This window comes from Typopeltis vanoorti, chromosome 6 (assembly GCF_054136105.1).
Source record: "Typopeltis vanoorti isolate ZY-2024b chromosome 6, IOZ_Tvanoo_1.0, whole genome shotgun sequence".
In the NCBI taxonomy this organism is placed as follows: domain Eukaryota; kingdom Metazoa; phylum Arthropoda; class Arachnida; order Uropygi; family Thelyphonidae; genus Typopeltis; species Typopeltis vanoorti.
This window is the reverse complement of record NC_143554.1, coordinates 92,707,426-92,732,842: the sequence shown is the minus strand read 5'-3', so window position 1 is coordinate 92,732,842 and position 25,417 is coordinate 92,707,426. Positions and strand designations below refer to the sequence as shown.

General features: G+C 36.0%; 1 protein-coding gene across 4 annotated transcripts in view; it reads right to left on the bottom strand.

Moving 5' to 3' along the window:
* The window catches only part of LOC150105709 (histidine--tRNA ligase, cytoplasmic-like), a 169,298-nt gene that overhangs the window by 91,722 nt on the left and 52,159 nt on the right, over positions 1-25,417 (bottom strand). For all 4 annotated transcript variants that reach the window (XM_090395024.1, XM_090395026.1, XM_090395027.1 and 1 more), the window contains exons 6-7: positions 10,731-10,838; positions 49-147 (exon numbers count right to left, since the gene is read on the bottom strand). In XM_090395024.1, coding sequence (XP_090251150.1) covers positions 49-147; positions 10,731-10,838 — 207 coding nt within the window. The remainder of the gene's footprint in view (positions 1-48; positions 148-10,730; positions 10,839-25,417) is intronic.

Sequence of the window (25,417 nt, the reverse complement as noted above, 5' to 3'; positions counted from 1 at the left end):
AAATTTATATTTTTATGTTTATATGTGCAAAAAGTAACAGTAATTTACCCTGTCTAGTTTATCAATTGCTGAACAAACAGAACGAAACTTCTCTGGGGGAACACCACAAGTTTCAAATATTCCATCCAAAATTTGCCGATGGTTAACCTAAATAAAAAAATTACAACTATACAATTCAAAGTTGCATATGAAATAAACATCAAATCAGATCAAATATATTGAAGGATAACTGAGTTAATATGATTTTAAATTAACTTTTTGACAGTAGAACCACCAGGAAAGAAAATCTGTTTTAAGTAATTCGATCAATTTATTTAGACTTTTAAAAATTAACATATTTGCTACCATTTCATTATGTGAATAGTATGCAAAAAATCAAACACAAAGATATAAATAAAAGTGTAAAAACAAACACTATATGTAGATCTCATAATATTTTTCTGCCTAATTTTTTATATTGGTTTACAGGTTGGTAGGTAGCCACTGGGTACTGAATGAACAAGGATGAGTTGGCAGTTTGGTACTTAGTCTCTCTCTATGTTCACTGGGCAACTACAGATGCCGTATGGTCACTCTGATGCTCGATGATGTTCCACACCAGGCCTTGCCATGTAGTCCTGTTGTTTGCTTTTCTGGCAGCCTCAACTCTCTGAAGATCAGTCACTCCACACATGCCATCCATCCATCTCATTGATGGTCTACCCCTGCCTCTTTTTCCAGGAACTTTACCTTCTATTACTGTTCTGAGAAGTCCTCCTTCCATCCTTTCTATGTGTCCAAAATACTTAGTCAACCAAACTATATTTATATTGGTTTAAATCAGAAACAAACATGATGAAATTTCATTTTGTCCAGGGCATAACTTGGTGAAACAAGTCTCCTCGCTGTTTTTGTCAGAGAACTAGGGTGAACAGTGAAAAGTCAGCTATTGTAAATTGTCAGAAGAAATGAAAACAGGCATCAACAATATAAAAAATATCAACATAAAGGAGGAGAACTAGCAGAAGAACTAGAGAAGTACAACATGAACATATTTAGTCACTGAGACAAAGAAGACTAAGAGGTGAGATTCTGCCTCAAGCATTCAACACCAAAAACTAAGATAAGCTCTTTTAACTGGCAGGCAGTTTCAAGTAGATATGAGCAAATTTCAAAATGGGGAATTGAACAATGAAACTTATTTGTGCTATGGTCCCACAGAAGATTCTCATAAGGAAGAAGTAAAGAATTTTTTTAAGCCATTAGAGAAAGTAACTAAAGAAAACAGAAAAACTAGTCCTTGTTAAAGATCTAAACAGCAGAGAAGGAAATAATTCCCAGGCATATAGAAATGTTTTGGGAAAATTTGAAGAAAATGGCAAAGCTAATAATGAGAGTAAGTATTTGCTAGATTTCTGCTCGGGACACAGACCAGTCATCATTAATACCAAGTTTCAACACAAAGATGTGCACAAATTTACATAGAGAGAAAACACAAGAAAAAAAAGAAAGTCTCACTGACTATGTTAACATAGTGATATCATCATACTGGCTCAGAATTCTTGTATTCTTGTATTCGAGAGTATGTATAGAGGATGAGAAATCGAAAGTATTCATCACTTTGTTTTAAGCAGGATAAAAATAACTAACTTATTGAAAAGAAAAATATGTAATAAAGTACTAAAAAGAATTAAAGACAAGCATGTTTTTCTGAAGTGAACTGTAGACTTATTTTCATCATACATCAAATTCCTAACATATACCTCATCAGGGAAGATATAGACAGGCCTGTTTCTACATTTTGCGGGGCCCTGTGCAAAATGGAAAAGTGGGGCCCCTGAAAGTTAGTAACATTTATGGAAATTTTAAATGGAAGGATATCTTGTTAATTAATTAATTAAATCAAATATGGAAAATATTTATGCACTTAAATAAACAAGTGCTCTTTAGCATCAATTTAAGTAAAGGGACAAAATTAATTAAAAAATAAATGTGTTTGTATGTACATGATATATTATTTTATTATGTAAGTACACATTATCTTATAAATACGCCAGAACAATGATTTATTTAATAATATGCATAATAATATAAAAATATTAAAAAAAAATCCATTTTTACTATAAAGAATGAAATATATGCATAATAACGTATAAGATTTAAAAGAAATCTTAATATATTAAATTTTATTTAACCTAATGCGCTTATCAATAAAATCATTTATAACGTTATCAAAATTCAAATTTTTTGCAATTTCATGCTCTATAGATATTATTGCCAGGGACGACAAATGTTCTTGAGACATAGAAGATGGCAAATAGGTTTTTATTAATTTTAATTTGGAAAATGACCTTTCTGCTGATGCGACCGTAACTGGACTGGTCAATAATATTTTAAATGTCGTAGTAATATTTGGATAAATATCCAACAAATTATTTGCAATTATGAATTTTAAAATATTAATGGGTGCATCTTCTGGAACAATCTTTCTAAAAATAATTAATTCATTGTAAAATTCAGATTCATCAATAATTGTATTTAATTTTTGATACAGCTTTTGCAGCAAAATTTCAATTCATTTTCTCTATTTTCTTATTAATTTCATATCATAAAGAAATCCAAATGATTTTTCGTGAATTTCATACAATTCAAATATTTTTTTGACAGATTGTAAGCAATATCTAATATTACAAAAAGAAATTTATCCTAAAATTATCTTTCTTATCACCTATGTGTAATTCTTCAGGCGTTTCATAATCAAAAAATACTTTTCTTTGACGTACTGGACTGTCTTTAAATTTAATTTCTATTTCTAATAGATTTGGCAGTTCTTTAGCAATCTCAAAACAGCTATCAAATCCTGATATTCTCTGCTCTTCAAAGTACTGCACTAACTCTTTATTATGCTTAGTTGTTACGTCTATGGGAATTTTTGCATTTTGTAATACTTTACTTACTAAATTAACTTTTTACAAAAGCTCATACCAAATTACAAGGCTTAGTATAAACTCAAATGAATCTATTTGTTCATATATTGAAACCACTTCTACTTTGATAGTATTATCTGATGCAATTTTAGATAATTCTTTTAGTGCATTTAAAAATTCTGGAATTTGAAAACGTACAGGTCTAACTGATTCTATTCTACATTCCCATATTGTATCACATAACGGTTTTGGATTTGTTAATTGTTTAACAAATTTCTTTAATATGTCACAACATAAAGTTGAGGCAGCAAATAATATATATATTTTTTGTATAACATTAAAAAAATTTATAGCTATAATTGATGATTTAGCGACATCCCCTAAAATCAAATTTAAATAATGACAGGCGAAGGAGTATAAAATGCCTTTTCGTTTTCATTTAAAATGTAAGCAAGGACTCCCTTACATACTCCTTTCATATTCGCTCCGTTATCATACCCTTGCCCTCTACAATCTGACAACTTAAGATTTAATTTATTCAAAAGTGATTTTATATTTTCACATATATCTTTACCAGTAGTGTCATTAGTTGTTAAAAACGTCAAAAAGTATTCACGAATTTCAATGTGTGTTTTAAATATATGTAAAAATCTAAATATTAATGAAATTATTGAATAGTACTTTGCCTGTCATATCACATTTACAATATTTTGTTGAATTTTGGTTCCCATATCAACAATTAATTCATTTTGCACAATGGGTGATAGATATGAATTTTGTTTCTTACCTATAATTTTTTTTCCAAACATTGCATTAAATGATCTTTTAAAAGTGGATCAAATTCTGCAATTAATTCTATGATTCCTAAAAAATTATCATTATGGGTTGTGTACAAAGTATCAAAATTACCTCTAAAAGCTAAATTATGTTCGGATAAATAAAGAATTGCTGCTACTATTTGTCTTAAAGCATTTCTTAACCGTTCTGCTTCAAATTTTATGACATTTTGATTTGTCTGATCAATTGTATTGTGATTTTTTAAATTACATTCCAATTGTGCCCATGAATACATGCATTTCATGTGCACTGGATTTCGTTCATGCAACTTTAATCTTTTACTTACATGTCGCCAGTCAGAAAAGCCATTATTAGATAAAAAAATTATCATCAGAAGAAAATAATTTGCAACAAAAACAAAAAATAGAGTTGGCAGAGTGAATATACAAGTCATCTTCTGTTTTGCTTCTCTCCATTTGCAATTGTCCTAACATAGTGAGCTGAGGAAAAACACCTCTTGTTGTCATCTTTTGGAAAATCATTTTCAGTCGGAGGAGACGGTGGACCCCTTTGTACAATTTGTGTTAGTGTTGCGTTGTTCAAAATTTTGTGCCATGTCGCTGGATCATCAATAGTAAATAGTTCACCTTCCTCTGGTGTCACAGTTTTAGGATCTTCAATACTCATTGTTTGACCAAACGCTTCATTTTCTCCGCTTCCTTTGAGTATTTCAGAACTCTCATTATTAATTAATGTTGAAGCCAAAGAACTGTTTGTAGTTATTTCAGAACTCCCGTTATCAACTGATATATCTGAACAAATATATGAGTTCAACTTCATAAATTTAAACAGTGAATTTCTTTGGCGTTCCTCAGCCACTTCTTTTTCTTGTTTTCGCTTTCGTTTTTCATGCCCACTTGGGTATTTTCTTCCATAATAATCTCTCTCACCACTAGTCATACTTTAGAATTAAATACAATAGATTTAATTATAACTTAATAAATTAAAACAAAATTACTTACCTGATAAATAAAATATATCTAAAATAGATAATATTAGAAAATAAATAAATCTAATATAGATTGAAAACCTGCTATTGAAGGAAAAATTCTGATGTCAGATAACCTAAAACCAGTTTACAAAATATATTTTTTAAGATGTTTTGCAAGTAATGTCAAATACAAAAATTGCCATGACAGTACGTGTATATACTTACTTGTTCATAAAATCATAAACTAAAATCAAAAAGCTCTTTGAAATTATTAAAAACACCTGTTTTAAAGTGCACTTTTCTCTATTTAACACTATGTTGTACGATATTGTTATATATCTTAGAGTAGTTTCAAATACTACCGCTCTAGCGCTACGATATTAAAATTTATTCATCATCATCATCAAATTCCTGACATGTACCCTCAAGGGGGTGTACAGGATGTGACAGTACTACATGAAAAAATTACATCATTACTAACTTCCTATCTACAATTTTCCTCCAAATCAGTCTGTTACTTGTCAAGACTCCAACATTATCAGATCTTATATTTCTATCGTCTAAGGCACTTTGTACCGTATCAATCCACCTATATCTTGGTCTTCCTCTGGGTCGTTTTCCTGCCAACCTGGCAGAGAACACTTGTTTTGCTAATCTTTCCTCTCCCATTCTATTTAAGTGACCATACCATCTGAGATTAGCTCTGCTAATGCATTCCTGGATGCTGACAATGTCAAGTTCTTTCCTAATATCCTCATTTTTAATATGATATTGCCATTGATGCCATCTGTTCACGCCTCTAATCTTTCTCAGGACTCTCATATCTGCAGTCTCTAGTCTTTGGTCAAGTGTTTTACTTCTGACCCAGCTCTCAGATCCATAAGTTAAAATTGGTTTGAAGACAGTCTTGTATACAGCTAATTTAGTGTTCCGACTAATTTCTTTCTTATTCCATATGAATTTATTCAATTGACTTCCCACGATACCAGCTTTGCTGATTCTGTTGTCTATTTCTATATTTAGTTTACCATCTTCAGTAAAAATTGTGCCTAAGTAGCTGAAATGTTTTACTTGTTCCACAGGTTCTCCATTCACAACACAGTTGACATTTTCAATGATTCTGCCTATTTTCATTGTCTTTGTCTTTTTATTGCTGACCTTCATACCATATCTATTACAACAGCTATTCAATTTAGTCAGAGAATCTTGCAGACTTGTAGCGGATTTATTTAGAAGTATAACATCATCCGCATAAAGCAAAGAGCTGACATTAACATCTCCAATTTTGATATCAGGTTTAATACCACATTCCTTCATAATGTGATCCATATAGATAATGAATAACAGAGGGGATAATTTACATCCTTGTCTCACACCAGATTTAATATTAAACCATCTTCCTGTACTTCCCTCAATTCTAACTGCTGACTCACAACTCAAATAAAGACTAAGTATTGCTTGATATAATGCCCCATTGACACCATATAACTGCAGCGTATTGAATAGCTTCTCTCTTGGCACCTTGTCATATGCCTTTTCCAAATCGACAAAACTTAAATACAGATCTTTGTTATATTCCCAGGCTTTCTCGACTATTTGTCGTAAAGTGAAGATCTGATCCTGACAGCCTCTATTTGGCCTGAATCCAGCTTGTTCTTCACCCAGCTTTTCTTCCACAATTCTTCTCAACCGTTTCTCAAGTATACTTGCATAGATCTTGCCAGGAACACTCAGTAGGGAAATACCTCTGTAATTCTCACATTCAGTTTTATTTCCCTTTTTATATATGGGTACTATGAGAGCTCTACTCCAATCATCGGGAATTCGTCCCTCTGTCCAGGCTTTCTGAACTATGCAGTGCAGCCACTGTAAGACTCTTATACCACCATACTTCAGCATTTCTGGTCGAATATCATCTACTCCTGATGCCTTTCCACATTTCAAGCCTTTGATGGCTTTTTCTACTTCAAGTATGGATATGTATTCCTGACTGCATGCCTGGTCAATGTTTTTTATCACTGTGCTGTCATCACTGCTTGTTTCATTTAGCAGTTTTTCAAAGTAATTACTCCATACTTCAAGGATATCTTTTTCTCATGTTTTCATTTCACCTTTATCATCTCTAATTCCTTTTACAGCACTCTTTCCTCCATTCCTTAGCTTCTTCAACAACCTCCAGAATATTTTGCCACCTTCTTGATATTTATTTTCTATATTCTTGAAAATGTCCTCCCATGACTTTTGTTTAGCTAGTTTTACACACTGTTTAGCTTTCTTACATTTGTCTCTGTATTCTGTAAGAGTAAAAGCTGACTTATTTGCCAGGAACTTTTGATATGCTTTCTTCTTTTCCTTCACTGCCTCTTTAACTTCCTGTTTCCACCAGGGAGTTCTGATTTTTTTATCTTTGCACACAACCTCACCACATGCCTCTCTGGCAGAATCAATCAATGTTTTTTCCTTCAGAGTTTGCCACTGAATCTCCAAGGTTTGATTCCTGTTCTCAAACTCTTTCATTTTATTTTCAATAATATTTCTGTATTTTAGTCTACAGTTTACATCTGAGAGCTGCTCAACTTTTATTCGCTTTAAAACTTTCTTACATGTTATTCTTTTCAATATGAAATTTAATTTTATCCTGCTCAAGACTAAATAGTGATCACTTCCAATTTCAAATCCTCTGTACACTCTGGTGTCCTGCACCAGGGAGAAAACATCACTATCAACAATAACATAGTCAATGAGACTTTTCTTATTCCTAGCCTCTTCTCTCCATGTGAATTTGTGCACATTTTTATGTTGTAACATGGTGTTAGTAATAACCAGTCCATGTCCTGAGCAGAAATCCAACAGATATTTGCCATTATTATTAGCTTTGCTCTTTTCTCCAAATTTTCCCAAAATATTTTTGTATGTCTCACAATCATTTCCTACTCTACTATTTAGATCCCCAACAAGGACCAACTTTTCCTTTTTCATTGTGTCAGTTGCTTTTTCTAAAGCCTCAAAAAATTCCTCCACTTCTACCTTAGTAGAACCTTCTGTGGGACCATAGGCACAAATAAGTCTCATTGTCCAGTTCCCCATTCTCATATTTGCCCACATTACTCTACTTGAGACTGACTGCCATTCAAGAAGATTAGCCTCGTATTTTGTGTTGAATACTATGGCTACTCCTTCTTTTCCTTGATTGTTATTGCCTGAATATAACATTTTGTATTTATTGCTCAGAAAGATCTCACCAGTTTTGGTCTTTTTTGTTTCAGTCACCCCTATTATGTCGATCTGGTACTTATCTAATTCCTCAGCTAGCTCCATTTCTTTGCCATTCAGGCTTCTTACGTTGATAGTACCGATCTTTAACTCTGGTGATGTTGAGTTGGGATTTGTTTTCAGATTTGTTCCAGTAGCTGACTTTTCGCTGTTCGCCCTGGTTCCCTGGCGAAAACAAAGGGCCTTGTGTAACCGAGTGACGCCCCCAGCCGGCATGAAATTTTGTTAAAATTTATTTCCTATACCAATTACTGTTTATCCTAATGTTATTTCATCGAACAATAGAGCCAGACCAGCGGTCTGGCTCCGGCCATGAGATACTGGGCGAGCAGTAACGCGGTGCAGTGCCAACGAAAGAACGATGCGCCGTTATCAGTATAATTTTAATTAATTTTCATGAAAAATTCGGTGTTTGTTTTACCAAGAAAATACATAAAAACTGTGCGGTGGCGTGGGACCCTGTGCCATTGCACAGTTCGCACACTCATGAATACGGGCGTGCGAACCCTATCCTCTGGGTGTAGAGGATATTACCACATGAAAAGGTTACATCATCATCAACAAATTTCTTCCAAATCAATCTGTTAACTGTCAGGACTCCAATATCATCAGTTCTTATATTTTGGTCTTCTAAAGCACTTCTTACAGTATCAGTTCACCTGGATCTTGATCTTCCTGTGAGTCTTTTTATCCTGCTATCCTGGCAAAAAGCATTTGTTTTGCTAACTTTTCCTCTCCCATTTTGTTTAAGTGACCATGCCACCTGAGGTTAGCTCTACTCACACACTCCTGAATGCTAACAATACCAAGTTCCTTCCTAACACCCTAATCTTTCTCAGAGCTCTCATATCTGTGGTCTCCAGTCTTTAATCAAATGTTTTATTTCTAACCCAGCTCTCAGATTTATAAATTGAAACTGGTTTGAACACTGTCTTGTATACAGCTAGTTTAGTGTTTTGAAAAATTTCTCTCAATTCCATAAAAAAATTTTCAGTTGATTACCTGCAATACCAGTTTGCCTAATCTTGTTCTCTCTTTCCAAATTTAATTTGCTATCTTCACTAAATTTTGCCTAAACAGCTGAAATGTTTAGGCAAGATTTATTTGTTCTATAGGTTCTCCATTCAAGATGCAGTTGATGTTTTCAATGTTCCTGCCTATTTTCGCAGTCCTGTAGACTCAACTGTAGCACTGTACACTCAACCATACAAATATCATTTTTAAAAAAATGACAAAGTTTGAAAACAAGAAACAAATCTTGGAATTTCAGTGACAAACTCTGAAGAAAGCATTGACTGAATTCAGCTAGAGAGGCACATGGCAATTTGTTTGCAAGGATTGAAAAATAAGACATGCATGGTAGATAAAGAAAGTTAAAGAGGCGGTCTCAGAAAATAAGGAGAAAAATGTAAGAAAGCAAAGCAAACAAAACTGTGAGAACATTTGGGAAAGAATATATAATATAAATATCATGAAGGTGACAAAATATTCTGGAGCTGAGTTTTCAAAATCAGTTCTTCTGGATATGGGAGAGGTGAATAAATTTTACTGATTTGTGCAAACTTTCTAAGATTCTCTGATAAAACGTTTTGGAAAAATTTTCACCATTTGAGCTTTCATGAAAACAAAAATGAATAAATCTGGTCAGGGGATTTGCATAAATGTTTTTTTAAAAGGAGATTAGAGCAACTGATGCTCAACAACATGGCTAAAGTAGCACTTACTGGAGTAAACTAAATCAAGGTTTATAGTGGCATGATATAGTTTTGTACCCTGATTATGAAATCAAGACAAAATAATGAAAAATTCTAGTTATTTACTTTTAATGAAGTGAATCAACAGTTAACATGAAGTAAAATTACTTGTAATAAATATCAAATGAAAAATAACATATATTAATCTCTTTCATGTCTACATTCATACTTGTCAGTTGTCTAACCAAAAACATAATTCTGGATGCAACCCATGTGTCCATCTGTGCTGGCAAAGAGAAAATTAAAAGACTAATCCCCCCCCCCTCTGTGCTGGAAGTTGTAGTCTTTGAGGAACACTTCATGGGAAAGGCTGTTCCACAGAACTGAAATAGATGGAATGCAAGATGACTAGGAGTAAAATGCCAGGATTTAGGATACAAAAATCTTGAGGACCGGTGTGACATATATCACAATTAGTCCAAAAATAAATGTCACATGCTCTTCTAAAAGAAAATATATACAGATCATGAAGGCTGAAATCCATCAATGTGATGGAAAAACTTTAACAAAACAGATCTGTTTTGTTAAAGTTCCAACATTCCAGCAAGATGGAATGCTGATACTACCATTATCAATGGATGTGACATTATTTATGTAAATAAAGACTGGTAAAAGTATAAATTTGCATGACATGCCCTTCTCCAGCTTTCTAAGCAAACTCTATTAAATTTGTAAGGTTAGGTTAAGGAGATACATGTTCCATATTGGTAACAAATAATAAAAAGCTGAAAGATCACAAACACATGCAACCGTACATGTGTTGACATAATGCAGGACTGAAGCAAGAATTGGACCATATGATGTGGTCCAATTCTTGCTTCAGCTCCTTGGATCACATTTATGATGTGATCCAAGGAGCTGATGTGAATTCTGAGGCAGCAAAATAAACATTCAGTTTTTATTTTGAGGTATGTACAACATGTATTTAATGTATCTACCTTCACTATAATAAAATTCATGAGGTTCTTATTTATAAACTGTGTGCATGTCAGCCAAATCTGTCAAATCAGTAAAGGAAAACAGACTTACCCTAATAACAAAATGGCCAAGGTCAATATCTGAAAGAATTTCATATATTATCCTGACGCATTCTACATCAGAAAGCATTAAGTCATATTCGCCAGCAATATCAAAATCCTGAAAAATATACACTTTTATAAATACTTGGGTCAGCAGCATTAAAACTGCTTTGTCAAAACTTACTTTCAATAAACTGTTATATTAAAAGAAAATATAATAGCTAGCTCAGATAATGACATATAAGGAGAAAAAAAAATTAACACATATTACTGGACTTGACATTATACATAGTCCAATCAAAATATTATCACTGTTATTTCACAATCACAAATTCCACCTCACCAGATGGCACTCATATTAGCAACTTTGAACAGTATGACACACCTCCAGTATCATGCATGCCTACTTTCACTGCAATATGAGTTTTTCTTTTTATCTCTTTCTTTTTCAAGCAAAGAAGAGATCTAATAGACAAAAGGCATGGTGCATGGTACTTGGTTGAAGGTTGGTAGTATTCAAGAAACTACCAATATTATAGGCTGTTATGCCTACTGCCCTACTCTTTGAACACATTAACTACATCAATGGGAAGAACAGAAGTCATCAGGCTATTGGTTAGGGCCACAACTCATCGATACTTGTGGTGAACATAGGCTGTCCTTGTACAAACACTTAGACAAAAAATGTGGAATGGCTGACCATTGAATTTAACTATGATATGAATGGTGGTATTTCATATGACAATCCAATATTTCCTCCCTTTAAATGGGCATTCAAAGTGGAAGCTCAGTCAAGGCACCCATACTTACACCTAATTATTAACAACTAGTACACTGGTGTCCAAAACCTAAGAACGAACACTATTTCTGACGATTACAATGCCAAATTCATATGAATCAGCCTGTGGCAATTTGTATAACTGACGATTTCGAGCAGAAAGTGGGTATTTTTTTTCCCCTTCACTTGGTTAGACTATAATAAATTTAGTTTAATCCTTTATCCAAGTGTATCCAAGTTTGCGCCTGAAGTATCTTCAGGACTGAGGCAACTCGCGGTAAAGGTGGACCAAGATCTCATCACTACTCGTCTTAGTATCTCCCATTATGTAAAGCACATTTCCTTGCAGACATGTATAATGCTATGCATTAAGGGAAGGGCCACTATCCAGACCGGTTTCGACCTTTATTGAATGTTCAAGTACAGCTCAAACTCCAAAAACTCAGTGTCGTTCCCCTCAGTAACAGGCTCACTCTGCCACTGAGAAGAACTCTCAACGTTGGCTCTACCCCGTGTCAGGATCACTCCACCACCAAGCAGAGCTCCTCATTTGCTCATATGTCATCTGAGTGGTAACAGCAACAGCTGTGCTTCAGTTAACTTCATGGGTTACAGCATTGCCATTCATTACACCCCCCCCCCCAAACCAGGACCTGGGTGACAGCAACAGCCGAGCCTCAGTTAAAACTTCATGAGCTATAGCACTGCCATTCATCAACCAAGCTTCCAGCCAGTTTCGATCTTTATTGAGGTCTCGTCAGTGGGAGCCAGACCAAGAGGTGGTGATACTAAGGCGGAAGAAATGGAGAAGTCATATTTACCTATATGAGTTGCAGAAGGTGTCTCACCTTATTATTAAATTACTCTGTATTTAGAGAAAGATGTTGGAAGTTTTTTCCCACTTGGTTAGACTATAATAGATTTAGTTCAATCCTTTATTCAAGTGCAAGCAAACAAAGTTCATGCCTGAAGTATCTTCAGGACTGAGGCAACTCGTAGTAAAGGTGGACTAAGCTCTCATCACTACTTGTCTTAGTATCGCCCATAATGCAAAGCACATCTCCTTGCAGACATGTATAATGATATGCATCAAGGGCTGACAAGACCTCAATAAAGGTCGAAACCGGTCTGGATAGTGGTCCTTCCCTTAATGCATAGCATTATACATGTCTGCAAGGAGATGTGCTTTGCATTATGGGAGATACTAAGACAAGTAGTGATGAGAGCTTAGTCCACCTTTACTACGAGTTGCCTCAGTCCTGAAGATACTTCAGGCACAAACTTTGTGTGCTTACACCTGGATAAAGGATTAAACTAAATTTATTATAGTCTAACCAAGTGGGAAAAAACTTCCAACATCTTTCTCTAAATACAGAGTAATTTAATCAAGGTGAGACACCTTTTGGCAACTTGTACAGGTAAATATGACTTCTCCATTAGTTCCACCTTAGTATCACTAACTCTGGGTCTGGCTCCCACTGACGAGACCTCAATAAAGGTCGAAACCGGTCTGGGTAGTGGCCCTTCCCTTAATGCATAGCATTATACATGTCCGCAAGGAGATGTGCTTTGCATTATGAGAGATACTAAGACAAGTAGTGATGAGAACTTGGTCCACCTTTACCACAAGTTGCCTCAGTCCTGAAGATACTTCAGGCATAAACTTTGTTTGCTTACACTCGGATAAAGGATTAAACTAAATTTATTATAGAAAGTGGGTACATTTTCAAATCTCGCACAAAGGTGTCACATGGTAGCACTCAACAGGATAAAAGGCAAAAAATTGTGCTAAGCGAATTGTGTTTGAAGGAAGCTCTTTTCGTGAAGGAATAAAGTTACAAATTATATATCTTGTAATGTCTCAAAGATCATCTAGATGATTTCATATAAGAAAGAATTATTGGAAAGCTTGAAGAAGGCCACAGAATTATTGATACTACTAGAGAGTTTGGAATCTCATATAGCATTGTATCCAGGCTCTGGGCAGCATTCAAACTAATGGCATGTATTCCAGATATTTGCTAAGAGGTCACCCTCACTCTACCATGGAACATGAAGACAGATTTTTGGTTATAACAGCAAAATGTAAGCAGTGCACTTACATTTTGCGGGTCAGCTTGCAAATCAGCTCCATTCAAGCACAGGTATGCAAATATCTCAACAAACTGTGGGCAAGATGTCTGCGACAAGTACGAGGGTGGTCTGAAAAGTTCTTGGCCTAAAAATGGAACAACGAATTTATAATTTCAAAATTATTTTTATTTTTCAACATAATCTCCCTTAAGACTAATACGTTTATTCCAGCGATGCTCCAGTACCATTATCCGGTCCCTGTAGTGGCTCTCAGTAAGATTTGCAAAATAGCCCTCTACAGCTGCAATCACCTCTTGATTTGAAGAAAAATGCTGACCAGCGAGGAAGAGTTTTAGTTTTGGGAAAAGATAGAAGTCAGAGGGAGCCAAACCTGGGGAATAGGGTGGATGTTCCAACAATTCATAGTGCAGATCCATTAATTTTCCCATTGCCAATGATGAAAGATGATTTTTTTCTTCTGCAAACCGGATCTTTTCTCACGAATTTTTTCGTCTCGTCTGGTTAAAAGATCGGAATAATATTCCCCGGTTATTGTTTTACCCTTTTCAAGATAATTAATAAACAAAATGTCTTTAGCATCCCAAAACACCAATGCTATGACCATTCCTGCTGATGGAACTGACTTTGTCTTCTTTGTCACTGAACAACCGGCTCTGTCCACTGTTTTGACTGCAGTTTGGATTCTGGTGTGTAATGGTGAATCCAAGTCTCATCCATAGTAATAAATTGATGCAAAAAATCAGTTTTATTCTTGTTAAAATGCTCCAAGCACTCTTTAGAGATTTTCATTCGAGTGCATTTTTGATCTGTTGTGAGTAAGCACGGCACCCATCTTGTGCAAAGCTTTTTCATTTGCAATTCTTCATGCAAAATATATCCTACACGTTCTTTAGAAATGCCTATAGTCTCAGCAATTGCACGCACTTTGACTCCCTGGCCATCCAATACCATATCGTGCACTTGATCAATGATTTCTGGTGTTGTTACACTTATTGGACGTCCTTCATTGGATCATCTTCAAGGCTGGTATGGCCATGTTTAATCTCAGCAGCCATTTCTTAATTGTTGAAAACAAGGAGAAGAGTGCCCATAAACTTTCACGAACTTCGAATGATTTTTTTTGGCATTAAACCTTCTTTTACAAAGAATTTTATAACTGCATCAATACTCAATTTTATCCATTTCAAGGGATACAGACAACACTTTTCCTTCAGACAGCTGTATAAAACCAACTACTTGATAGAATGACTTGCAATTTCACATGGATGCTTATGACAGATGTACCAACTAAGAAAAAAAAATCTTGCTGATAGTGTTGCCATTTATGGTTAAGGCAGAGAACTTTTCAGACCACTCTCGTAGATCTATATGCCCCAAGGCCTGTAGTCTGTGTCCCTTTATCCACGGCTCATCATTGAGCATGTTTTCAATAGTGTTGTAGCCATAAAAATTGGACAAGATACCATTGGGCTAATGTACTCTTTACAGATTAGAGTTGTTTTAGTGTTTCATCTGATTCTAAACAGTACTTGATCTGGCATGAAAGTAGCACTGCTTACCATCATGAGAATGTTCTTGAAAGGGATAGATACGGCAGTGCTGGAATCATGGTGTGGGGATGCATTATGCTTAATGAATGCACCAAGCTACAAGTGCTGGAAAATGGACTATGACTGGTAAAAGATATTGCGATGAAGAATTCATTTTTTTATAGATGACAATGTCACACCATATCGTACACAAGCAGTGAAGATACTTCTGGAGAATGAGGATATTAACTGAACTGAGTGGTTTTCACCAAACAATCCAGTACTGCACACTTCAAAGGCATGTCCCCAGATCTCAATCCCAAAGAACACGTTTGGGAGATGCATTGCTGCTATATTATCCTCCAGAAAACAAACAAGGCCTTATCCTTGCTCTGAAGGAAGAGATAGGCCAGTTTACCTCAAGAACTCTTGAATCACTTGGTGCTAAGCATGGTACGATGTTGTGAGAGTTGCATTGCAATTTGGGGTGGACATATTCCATACGGAAATGTCTCGCCACAGAGTTTTTGGTAAGAATTGTACATTAATTCCTTAATTTCTTCCTTAGGAAATTTGTAACTTTTGTCAAAAATGTATTGCAATTTAATTTGTATGAAATTTCTAACACATTTTTTGTATGCTGACAATATACATTTATGTCTACATTTGGCTGTAGTCATGAAAAAGTTTTTCATATACAGGTAAAAATATAGTTCGTCTTTAGCTTTTGAACATTGTGTATTTGAAGAATGAAAGAAATATTTATTTTTTGGATGAATGTTGTTTCCAGCCATGCTGTATAGATGGTAGATGGAGGTTTAGGCAAAAATTTGGGAATAAAAATCTCTCTGATAGCCACTGTCTGCTGTCCATTGTCCGAAAGAAAAAAGGCAGGAGGCAGCAGCATTATGTATGGAGGAGGTTTTCCTAAGAATAACTTGGAGTCCTGCAGCATAGTTACAGGTATCATCTGAAAGAAAGTTCAGTGAACACAACAGCAACTTCCAGATTTTATCAGGTAGTAGCAGTTCCAGCAGCAAGGGAGAGGGGGGGGGGGAAATCCTACAAAAGTATCAGGACAATTGTGAATAATATTTTGACTGAACTTCTAAGCTAAATGATGTAAAGTGTAGTCTTACTAAGAAAACATTATAACTTATTTAAGCTGCTCAAAGAATAGTGAAATGCCAAGAAATGCTTATATCTAAATTAATGAAGTTTCATGACATCAGGTAACCAAAAAATGTTTGTGTGGTTCTTCATAATAAAAATTAAACTGCAGAAATTTTCCTAAAATGCCTTATTCGTTAAAATAAACACTTCACAATTCTTCTACAACTTTTTCCCAACGAGATAGAAGTTTGTAAATTCTGCTATTATTAAACATTTTTTCTTTAGAAGTAATAAACCTAGCAACTTCCGCTTCAATTTCTGTTTTATTGCAGAACCGTCTATTTCACATATGATTGTCTAGCACCAAAAAATTGTTTGGCCTGCAGCGAGAAACTCATACTGGACAATACCAGCTCCAGTCCACTACACACAAAGCATAGCCTTCTGGGGATGAAGCGGTGCCTGAAGTGTGCAGTACTGGATTGTTTGGTGAAAACCAATGATAAGTTTGCTCCCTGTTAGAGTACAAGATCTATTTTTCATCGCAAGTGAGCAAGTAATCCAAAATCGGCTTGTTTTTATGACGTGAGGAAGTGAAGAACAAACTCTAGACTTTTTTCATAACCAGTTTTCCTTCAAAATATACTTAGTGGCCATTTCACTTCTTAGTAACTCAGACCATAATCATTTCTTTTCTACAAAATGTTCTTCAGCATTTTCAGTTGAGGGAAGGATACTGATAGGAAGAGTTACAAGGAAATATATATAAAACATCAAGAGTCTAAGTGGTCTGAATTCTTATAGAAATTTAAATAACTTGGCTGTTGATAGATTGGACTGGAAAGTTATTATTCATGGTAGCCTCAACCCACCTTAAGCAGAGAGAGAGAGAGAGTGTGCACACACTCATGAGCCAAAACATTATGACTACTCCTGTCAATGCAAATGGATGAGACAGTCCAGTATCCTGGTAAGGGGTTTGTTCTTATGGCTATCACTAGGTCTGCTCATCCCGATGAACACATCTTGACCACTAATTCATACCTAGAGATTGTTTCAGAAAGTATTGGCCTATATGGTGACAATGTGTCCTGATGCATCTAGACTCAGCAAGACAATGCTGAGTCTAGATGTTACAAGGCTTGTATTGTACAAGACTTGTGACTTGTTTCAAACAGCAAGTTCGAGCATCTGTGTGCTCTGCTGGCTACCTAATTCTCCTGATTTGATCATGTAAATACAGCATCCAGTGATCGAAGCCAGTGTCTTCTCACTGATTGCTGAGCTCTGGGAAGTTATTCTGTCTAGTTGGTTCAGAATACTTCATGATACCTTCTGTTGTCTAGTGGAATCAATGACCAAACAGGTGCAAGCAGTCACTATAGTCAAAGGATACCCAACACACTACTAGGTAGGTTCTCAAAATGTTTTAGCTCACAAGTGCATTTGTTTTGTTTCTATGATAATCCTACATGAGAGGTTGTTCAAGCTACCTCATGACCAACCTGCTGACCATCCTCGATACATCAGTGCTAGGTGTGTGTGTGGGGGGGGGGGGGACTTGTTCACTTTGATTTCAAATTTTGACTTCATTAGAGAAAAGTGACTCTTGTACAGTAGAAGGAATGAATGAAAAGGAAGAAATGTGCTTTGTGAATTTGGAGCTGGACCGTGAAAGGGCGTTGAGCAGTTGCAGCATGCATTTGTTGCCCATCAGCTGGGCAGTGGATATTGAATATGGAGGTATTTGTAGAAGTAAGTAGCAGAAACTATGACCATAAGCATATAACATATGGCTGGCATTCCAAGGCATGTATTAAATGCTAGCAAGGGCCAAGGAATGGCAGCTGAATGTCTAATGCATTGCAATCTATTGCATTAAAGTTTAGCCAATTGTCTGATGTTTACAGTGAAGATACAACATGACATTTTGAAATCTATTAAAATATTCCAGCATGGAAGGCCAATTTTTCAGGGCCTGTTAAAAGTACAGAAGTGAAAATAGAAGAGCTGCAAGAGGATAAAAAAGGAATGAGATGGACTTAAATAATCATCAGTAAAGTTCCACCTCCTGCATTCACAAGTCCTAACTTGGTTGCCATCAGTGACAAACAGGAGAATAATTCATTCATTATGTTTCTTGTATGGAACAATAGCATGCAGTGGAATCCTGGTATACGTGGAGATTTTTAATCAAAGAAACCTATGTCAGCTATAAGTGGAAGATTTAAAGTTAAACTTTTTAAACTGTTAATGAATTTTCCTATATATATTCTATTACATACTGACTGTACACAACAGCATATGCTGAGATGGATGACTATGAGTCAGTATGCAGATTGTGTATGAGGAATGACATGGAGTTTGTGGATGTGTGGAGTGAGTTTGATGGAAGGAAGGAAGGAAGGAAGGATATAAGGTGGATGGCTTGCATGTGAATGGATATGGAATCAGGAGTCTTTAGAAACTTGAGCCACACTTTAGAAAGTGTGGCTCAAGTGAGAGTTTAAAGTGTGCAGAGTCAGGGAAACTACAAACCACAATTTGGAGGAGGGGGGGGACGCAGTTGAGAAGGGGTCCAGGCAACACAGAGGTTAGAAAGTTGAATAGTGATCACATGATGCAAAATATAGTACCCCAGGTTAACTTTAGTTGGCTAATAGAAGGAATGCTAATAGATATAAGGGAGGTTGTGGGATAAATGGAGGTGTTTGCAGTTTATGTATACTAATGCCAGAAATATTCGAAATAAGGTTGAGGAATTTTTGGAATTTGTTAGCACAAGTTGGACAAAAGTTAGGCATTAGTGAGATATGGTTGATTGAGAATAATATGGTCATAAGGATAAAATGCAAGGGATATAATGTCTTATATCCCTTGTAGGATATAAGACAGGTTTTGTTAATGATATTACAGAAATTAAAGCAAAAAGAGTAAAAGCAGCATCAGGTCAGGGATTCAGAAGGCAGTTCATTTAAGGCAATCTGGTGTAAGTTAGAGGTCAACAGGTTGAAATAAGTAATTGGTTGCTGCTATAATCCTGGGGGGGGGGGGGGGCATAGGGGAGAATGTAGATGACATGCATTGGCAAATTAGCAAGATGAATGCAAGTCAAGTAATAATTATAGGGGATTTAAACTATGGGGACATAGACTGGACCAAAGCTATATAACTAAGAGGAGACCTCCACATAGCCTTTAAAGGAATGCGGAGAACCGACCAGGGCTTCTGACCTAATGTCCAACCCTCACCTTCTCGTGGTGCACCCTGTTGGGTATCTACTTTGATACTGAACGAACGAGGATGGGTTGGCAATCTGGGATTTAGCCGACCAAATTGTATTCTTATTGGTTAAACCAAAATAAAAAATGATGGTACAACATGACAAAATTTCATGCCGGCTGGGGCGTCGCCCGGTTAAACAAGATCCCCGTTGTTTTCGCCAGGGAACCAGGGCGAACAGCGAAAAGTCAGCTACTGGAACAAATCTGAAAACAAACCCTAACTCAATATCACCAGAGTTAAAGATCGGTACTATCAACGTAAGAAGCCTGAATGGCAAAGAAATGGAGCTAGCTGAGGAATTAGATAAGTACCAGATCGACATAATAGGGGTGACTGAAACAAAAAAGACCAAAACTGGTGAGATCTTTCTGAGCAATAAATACAAAATGTTATATTCAGGCAATAACAATCAAGGAAAAGAAGGAGTAGCCATAATATTCAACACAAAATACGAGGCTAATCTTCTTGAATGGCAGTCAGTCTCAAGTAGAGTAATGTGGGCAAATATGAGAATGGGGAACTGGACAATGAGACTTATTTGTGCCTATGGTCCCACAGAAGGTTCTACTAAGGTAGAAGTGGAGGAATTTTTTGACGCTTTAGAAAAAGCAACTGACACAATGAAAAAGGAAAAGTTGGTCCTTGTTGGGGATCTAAATAGCAGAGTAGGAAATGATAGTGAGACATACAAAAATATTTTGGGAAAATTTGGTGAAAAGCGCAAAGCTAATAATAATGGCAAATATCTGTTGGATTTCTGCTCAGGACATGGACTGGTTATTACTAACATCATGTTCCAACATAAAAATGTGCACAAATTCACATGGAGAGAAGAGGCTAGGAATAAGAAAAGTCTCATTGACTATGTTATTGTTGATAGTGATGTTTTCTCCCTGGTGCAGGACACCAGAGTGTACAGAGGATTTGAAATTGGAAGTGATCACTATTTAGTCTTGAGCAGGATAAAACTGAATTTCATATTGAAAAGAATAACATGTAAGAAAGTTTTAAAGCGAATAAAAGTTGAGCAGCTCTCAGATGTGAACTGTAGACTAAAATACAGAAAGATTATTGAAAAGAAAATGAAAGAGTTTGAGAATAGGAATCAAGCCTTGGAGATTCAGTGGCAAACTCTGAAGAAAACATTCATTGATTCTGCCAGAGAGGCATGTGGTGAGGTTATCTGTAAGGATAAAAAAATCAGAACTACCTGGTGGACACAGGAAGTTAAAGAGGCAGTAAAGGAAAAGAAGAAAGCATATCAAAAGTTCCTGGCAAATAAGTCAGCTTTTACTCTTACAGAATACAGAGACAAATGTAAGAAAGCTAAACAGTGTGTAAAACTAGCTAAACAAAAGTCATGGGAGGACTTTGGCAAGAATATAGAAAATAAATATCAAGAAGGTGGCAAAATATTCTGGAGGTTGTTGAAGAAGCTTAGGAATGGAGGAAAGAGTGCTATAAAAGGAGTTAGAGATGATAAAGGTGACATGAAAATAGGAGAAAAAGATATCCTTGAAGTATGGAATAATTACTTTGAAAAACTGCTAAATGAAACAAGCAGTGATGACAGCACAGTGATAAAAAACACTGACCAGGCATGCAGTCAGGAATACATATCCATACTTGAAGTAGAAAAAGCCATCAAAGGCTTGAAATGTGGAAAGGCAATAGGAGTAGATGATATTCGACCAGAAATGCTGAAGTATGGTGGTATAAAAGTCTTACAGTGGCTGCACTGCATAGTTCAGAAAGCCTGGACAGAGGGACGAATTCCCGATGATTGGAGTAGAGCTCTGAAAGTACCCATATATAAAAAGGGAAATAAAACTGAATGTGAGATTTACAGAGGTATTTCCCTACTGAGTGTTCCTGGCAAGATCTATGCAAGTATACTTGAGAAACGGTTGAGAAGAATTGTGGAAGAAAAGCTTGGTGAAGAACAAGCTGGATTCAGGCCAAATAGAGGCTGTCAGGATCAGATCTTCACTTTACAACAAATAGTCGAGAAAGCATGGGAATATAACAAAGATCTGTATTTAAGTTTTGTCGATCTGGAAAAGGCATATGACAAGGTGCCAAGAGAGAAGCTATTCAATACGCTGCAGTTATATGGTGTCAATGGGGCATTATATCAAGCAATACTTAGTCTTTATTTGAGTTGTAAGTCAGCAGTTAGAATTGAAGGAAGTACAGGAAGATGGTTTAATGTTAAATCTGGTGTGAGACAAGGATGTACATTATCCCCTCTGTTATTCATTATCTATATGGATCACATTATGAAGGAAAGTGGTATTAAACATGATATCAAAATTGGAGATGTTAATGTCAGCTCTTTGCTTTATGCAGATGATGTTATACTTCTAAATAAATCTGCTACAAGTCTGCAAGATTCTCTGACTAAATTGAATAGCTGTTGTAATAGATATGGTATGAAGGTCAGCAATAAAAAGATAAAGACAATGAAAATAGGCAGAATCATTGAAAATGTCAACTGTGTTGTGAATGGAGAACCTGTGGAACAAGTAAAACATTTCAGCTACTTAGGCACGATTTTTAGTGAAGATGGTAAATTAAATATGGAAATAGACAACAGAATCAACAAAGCTGGTATGGTAGGAAGTCAATTGAATAAATTCATATGGAGTAAGAAAGAAATTAGTCGGAACACTAAATTAGCTGTATACAAGACAGTGTTCAAACCAGTTTTAACTTATGGATCTGAGAGCTGGGTCAGAAGTAAAACACTTGACCATAGACTAGAGACCGCAGATATGAGAGTCCTGAGAAAGATTCGAGGTGTGAACAGATGGCATCAATGGCAATATCATATTAAAAATGAGGATATTAGGAAAGAACTTGACATTGTCAGCATCCAGGAATGCGTTAGCAGAGCTAATCTCAGGTGGTATGGTCATTTAAATAGAATGGGAACGGAAAGATTAGCAAAACAAGTGTTCTCTGCCAGGTTGGCAGGAAAACGACCCAGAGGAAGACCAAGATATAGGTGGATTGATACGGTACAAAGTGCCTTAGACGATAGAAATATAAGATCTGATAATGTTGGAGTCTTGACAAGTGACAGACTGATTTGGAGGAAAATTGTAGATAGGAAGTTAGTAATGATGTAATTTTTTCATGTAGTACTGTCATATCCTGTACACCCCTTGAGGGTACATGGCAGGAATTTGATGATGATGATGATGATGATGGACATAGATTGGTAGGAAGAATGGTGACAGGAAGAAAAAGAAATGGTATGGTAGCAAAGAGATAATTATCCAATACAGCATGTAATGGAAAGGACACAAGGTTCAATAATACTAGATCTGATCATAGCATCAGAGAAACCAATCTAAGCATGGTATCTCCACTTGGGAAACGTGATCATGGTAGTCTTGACCTGGGAGATTGCCAGACCTACAGAATTTTCTGTTAAGAAGGAATATATATGGTATTACAAAGCAGGTGATTATGGCATGCTGAGGAGTCAGCTTTCAGCAGTGAGAATGCACAGGAATTTTGAGGGGAGAGAGAGAGGTGTTGGTGATGCATGGGAGGTGGAGAAGTGTTTGAAGAAAGTAGTATCAGAATGCATACCCAGAGTCCGAAGGATAAATCAGATAGGAGTTAGATGAATAGCATCATTAAACAAGAGTTGCAAACAAAGAAAACATTGTGGAAGGAATAACAAAAAAAAATGTGATCAGCATTCCCATGAGTAGTACAAGGCACAAACAAGAAGGGATCTGTATGGTAAGGTAGACTAAAGCTAATTATGAGGCCAAAAGGAACCCTAAGGAGTTCTTTCACTATGTGGCAAGTAAAAGGAGGAATGACTATGGAAGGATAACTTTAAAAAGTGCTGATGGTGGGGAAGGAACAGAACCAAACCAAATAGTTGAATTACTGAGTGAGCATTCTGCATGAGGTGTACCATCAGGGGAGTGACATTGCAATACCAGATGTGAAATTGACTGATGGGAGAATAGAGGTTGAAGAAATGGAGGTGCTTGAAACATTGCAGAAACTTAGTGCAAATACAGCCATGGGATTAGATGGCATATCAGTACATCTATTACAAGAATGTGCAAGAAAATTATCAGCTGTTAAATTTAAGCCTCAGTACAGGGAAGGTGCCAATGGAGTGGAAAGGGGGAGGGCAAAATAGTCTCACTGCATAAAAGAGGCTCCAAGACAGAAGTAGCAAGTTATAGGCCCAATTAGCATCTTAGAATCAGTGGTGATGGCACTAAAGAGGCAAAGACAGAATTCAAAATTGGGTGGATAGGAATTTGATATTCTATAAGGGACAACATGGTTTTGTGAAGGGTAGATTTTACCTCTTTAGTACAAGACTTTGATAGGATTCCACACAGAACTTGGCTGCATAAATTTTTGCAAAAGGGATGGATATGAATCTAGTGAATTGGTTTGGGTTTCTGATGGACAGATATCAGAGTGGTGTTTATGGAGGGAGTTGAGTCCAGGATATGCACGTGATCATGTGTACTACATTCTATTGTTTAATGTGTACATCAATGATGTTGTTGTTGTCTTGTCCTTTGAGGAGTCTTAGATATTTCCATGTGATCTTTTGAGCTGCTTTAGCTATGTTGATGATTTTGTTCATATAGAGGTGTTGTTCAGGATTAGGGTCTATTGCATGCAAAGCTGCTGTAATTGGTGAACAGGTAAAAATGTGAGTGGGTGTGAGTTCAGTATTAGGGCAGTTATTGTAGTTTCTATATGTTCTCATACTTCTGTATTGATCTTCATTCCTCTAAGATGTCCTGTTTGGAGTCTTGCTATCATGGTAGAGGTCTTTCTGTCAACATTAATTTTGGGAATTTGGTGTTGTATCCCTGATTTTAGTGGAATTAGTTTAGATTTTGCTAGTGCATTAGCATCATCAAGCGTTATCATGTTAGTTTTTTGGTGGAGTTCTTTGGCCTCTTGCTAATTTATCGACTGCTTCATTATAATCAATGTCAACATGAGCAGGAATCCATTGTAAAATGCAACTTTTTCCCAATCACTTTAGTTGGTTTAAGTTTATGGATATCTTGGGTGAGCTTGGTATTTTTGATTGCCTCCCATAGCTGATCTTGAGTCACTGTAAATTATAATTCCCTCTGATTGGTGAAATGATAATTTTAAGTAGGCTTTGAGTAGGTTTTATTTATTGCATAGAGTTCGCTGGTAAAAATGTTTCCAAATTTTAAAAATTTTACCAGATCCAATTTTTGTTGAAAGTTTTTCACCTTTCGGGAGCAGTAGGAGAGCACCACCACCCCCATTAATCATATTGGAGTCTGATGACCCACTGTATAACAAGTAACTTGTTTGGAGGACAAAAGAAGGTTGATAGCATTTAGGCCTTTTTCTTTGAGCATTTCATTTGATTCTTTTTTTGTATAGGGTTTGGTAAGGTTTAGATTTATGAAGGGATTTGAAGGTAAAGAAAATAGAGGTTCTTTGCTTATGTGGGCATTTAGATAATCAAGACCTATTACCTTCCTGATAGTGTCATCATATTGTAAAGTTCATGATCTGTGAAGTCTGCATTTTTGATTCCAATGTTCATAAGTTTTAAGGGAGATATGATCACTTTGGTAGCTTCTGAGATTATTAATGAATTTTATGGTGGCAAATTTCCATCTATCCTCCAGCAGGTCAAACCCACATTCCTGTTGGACTCTGATGTTGTTAGTGGATGAGACTGCGCCAATGATAATCTTGGACACTTTTGCTTGTACTTTGTTTAATTTTTCCTTTACTGATGAAGCAGAAGGTGACCAGATAGATACTGCATATTCCAGTATTGGCCTTATTAGAGTAGTGTAGCGTAGTGTAGTGTAAATAGTTTTGAGAATTTTTGGCTTTGCACCCCAGTTT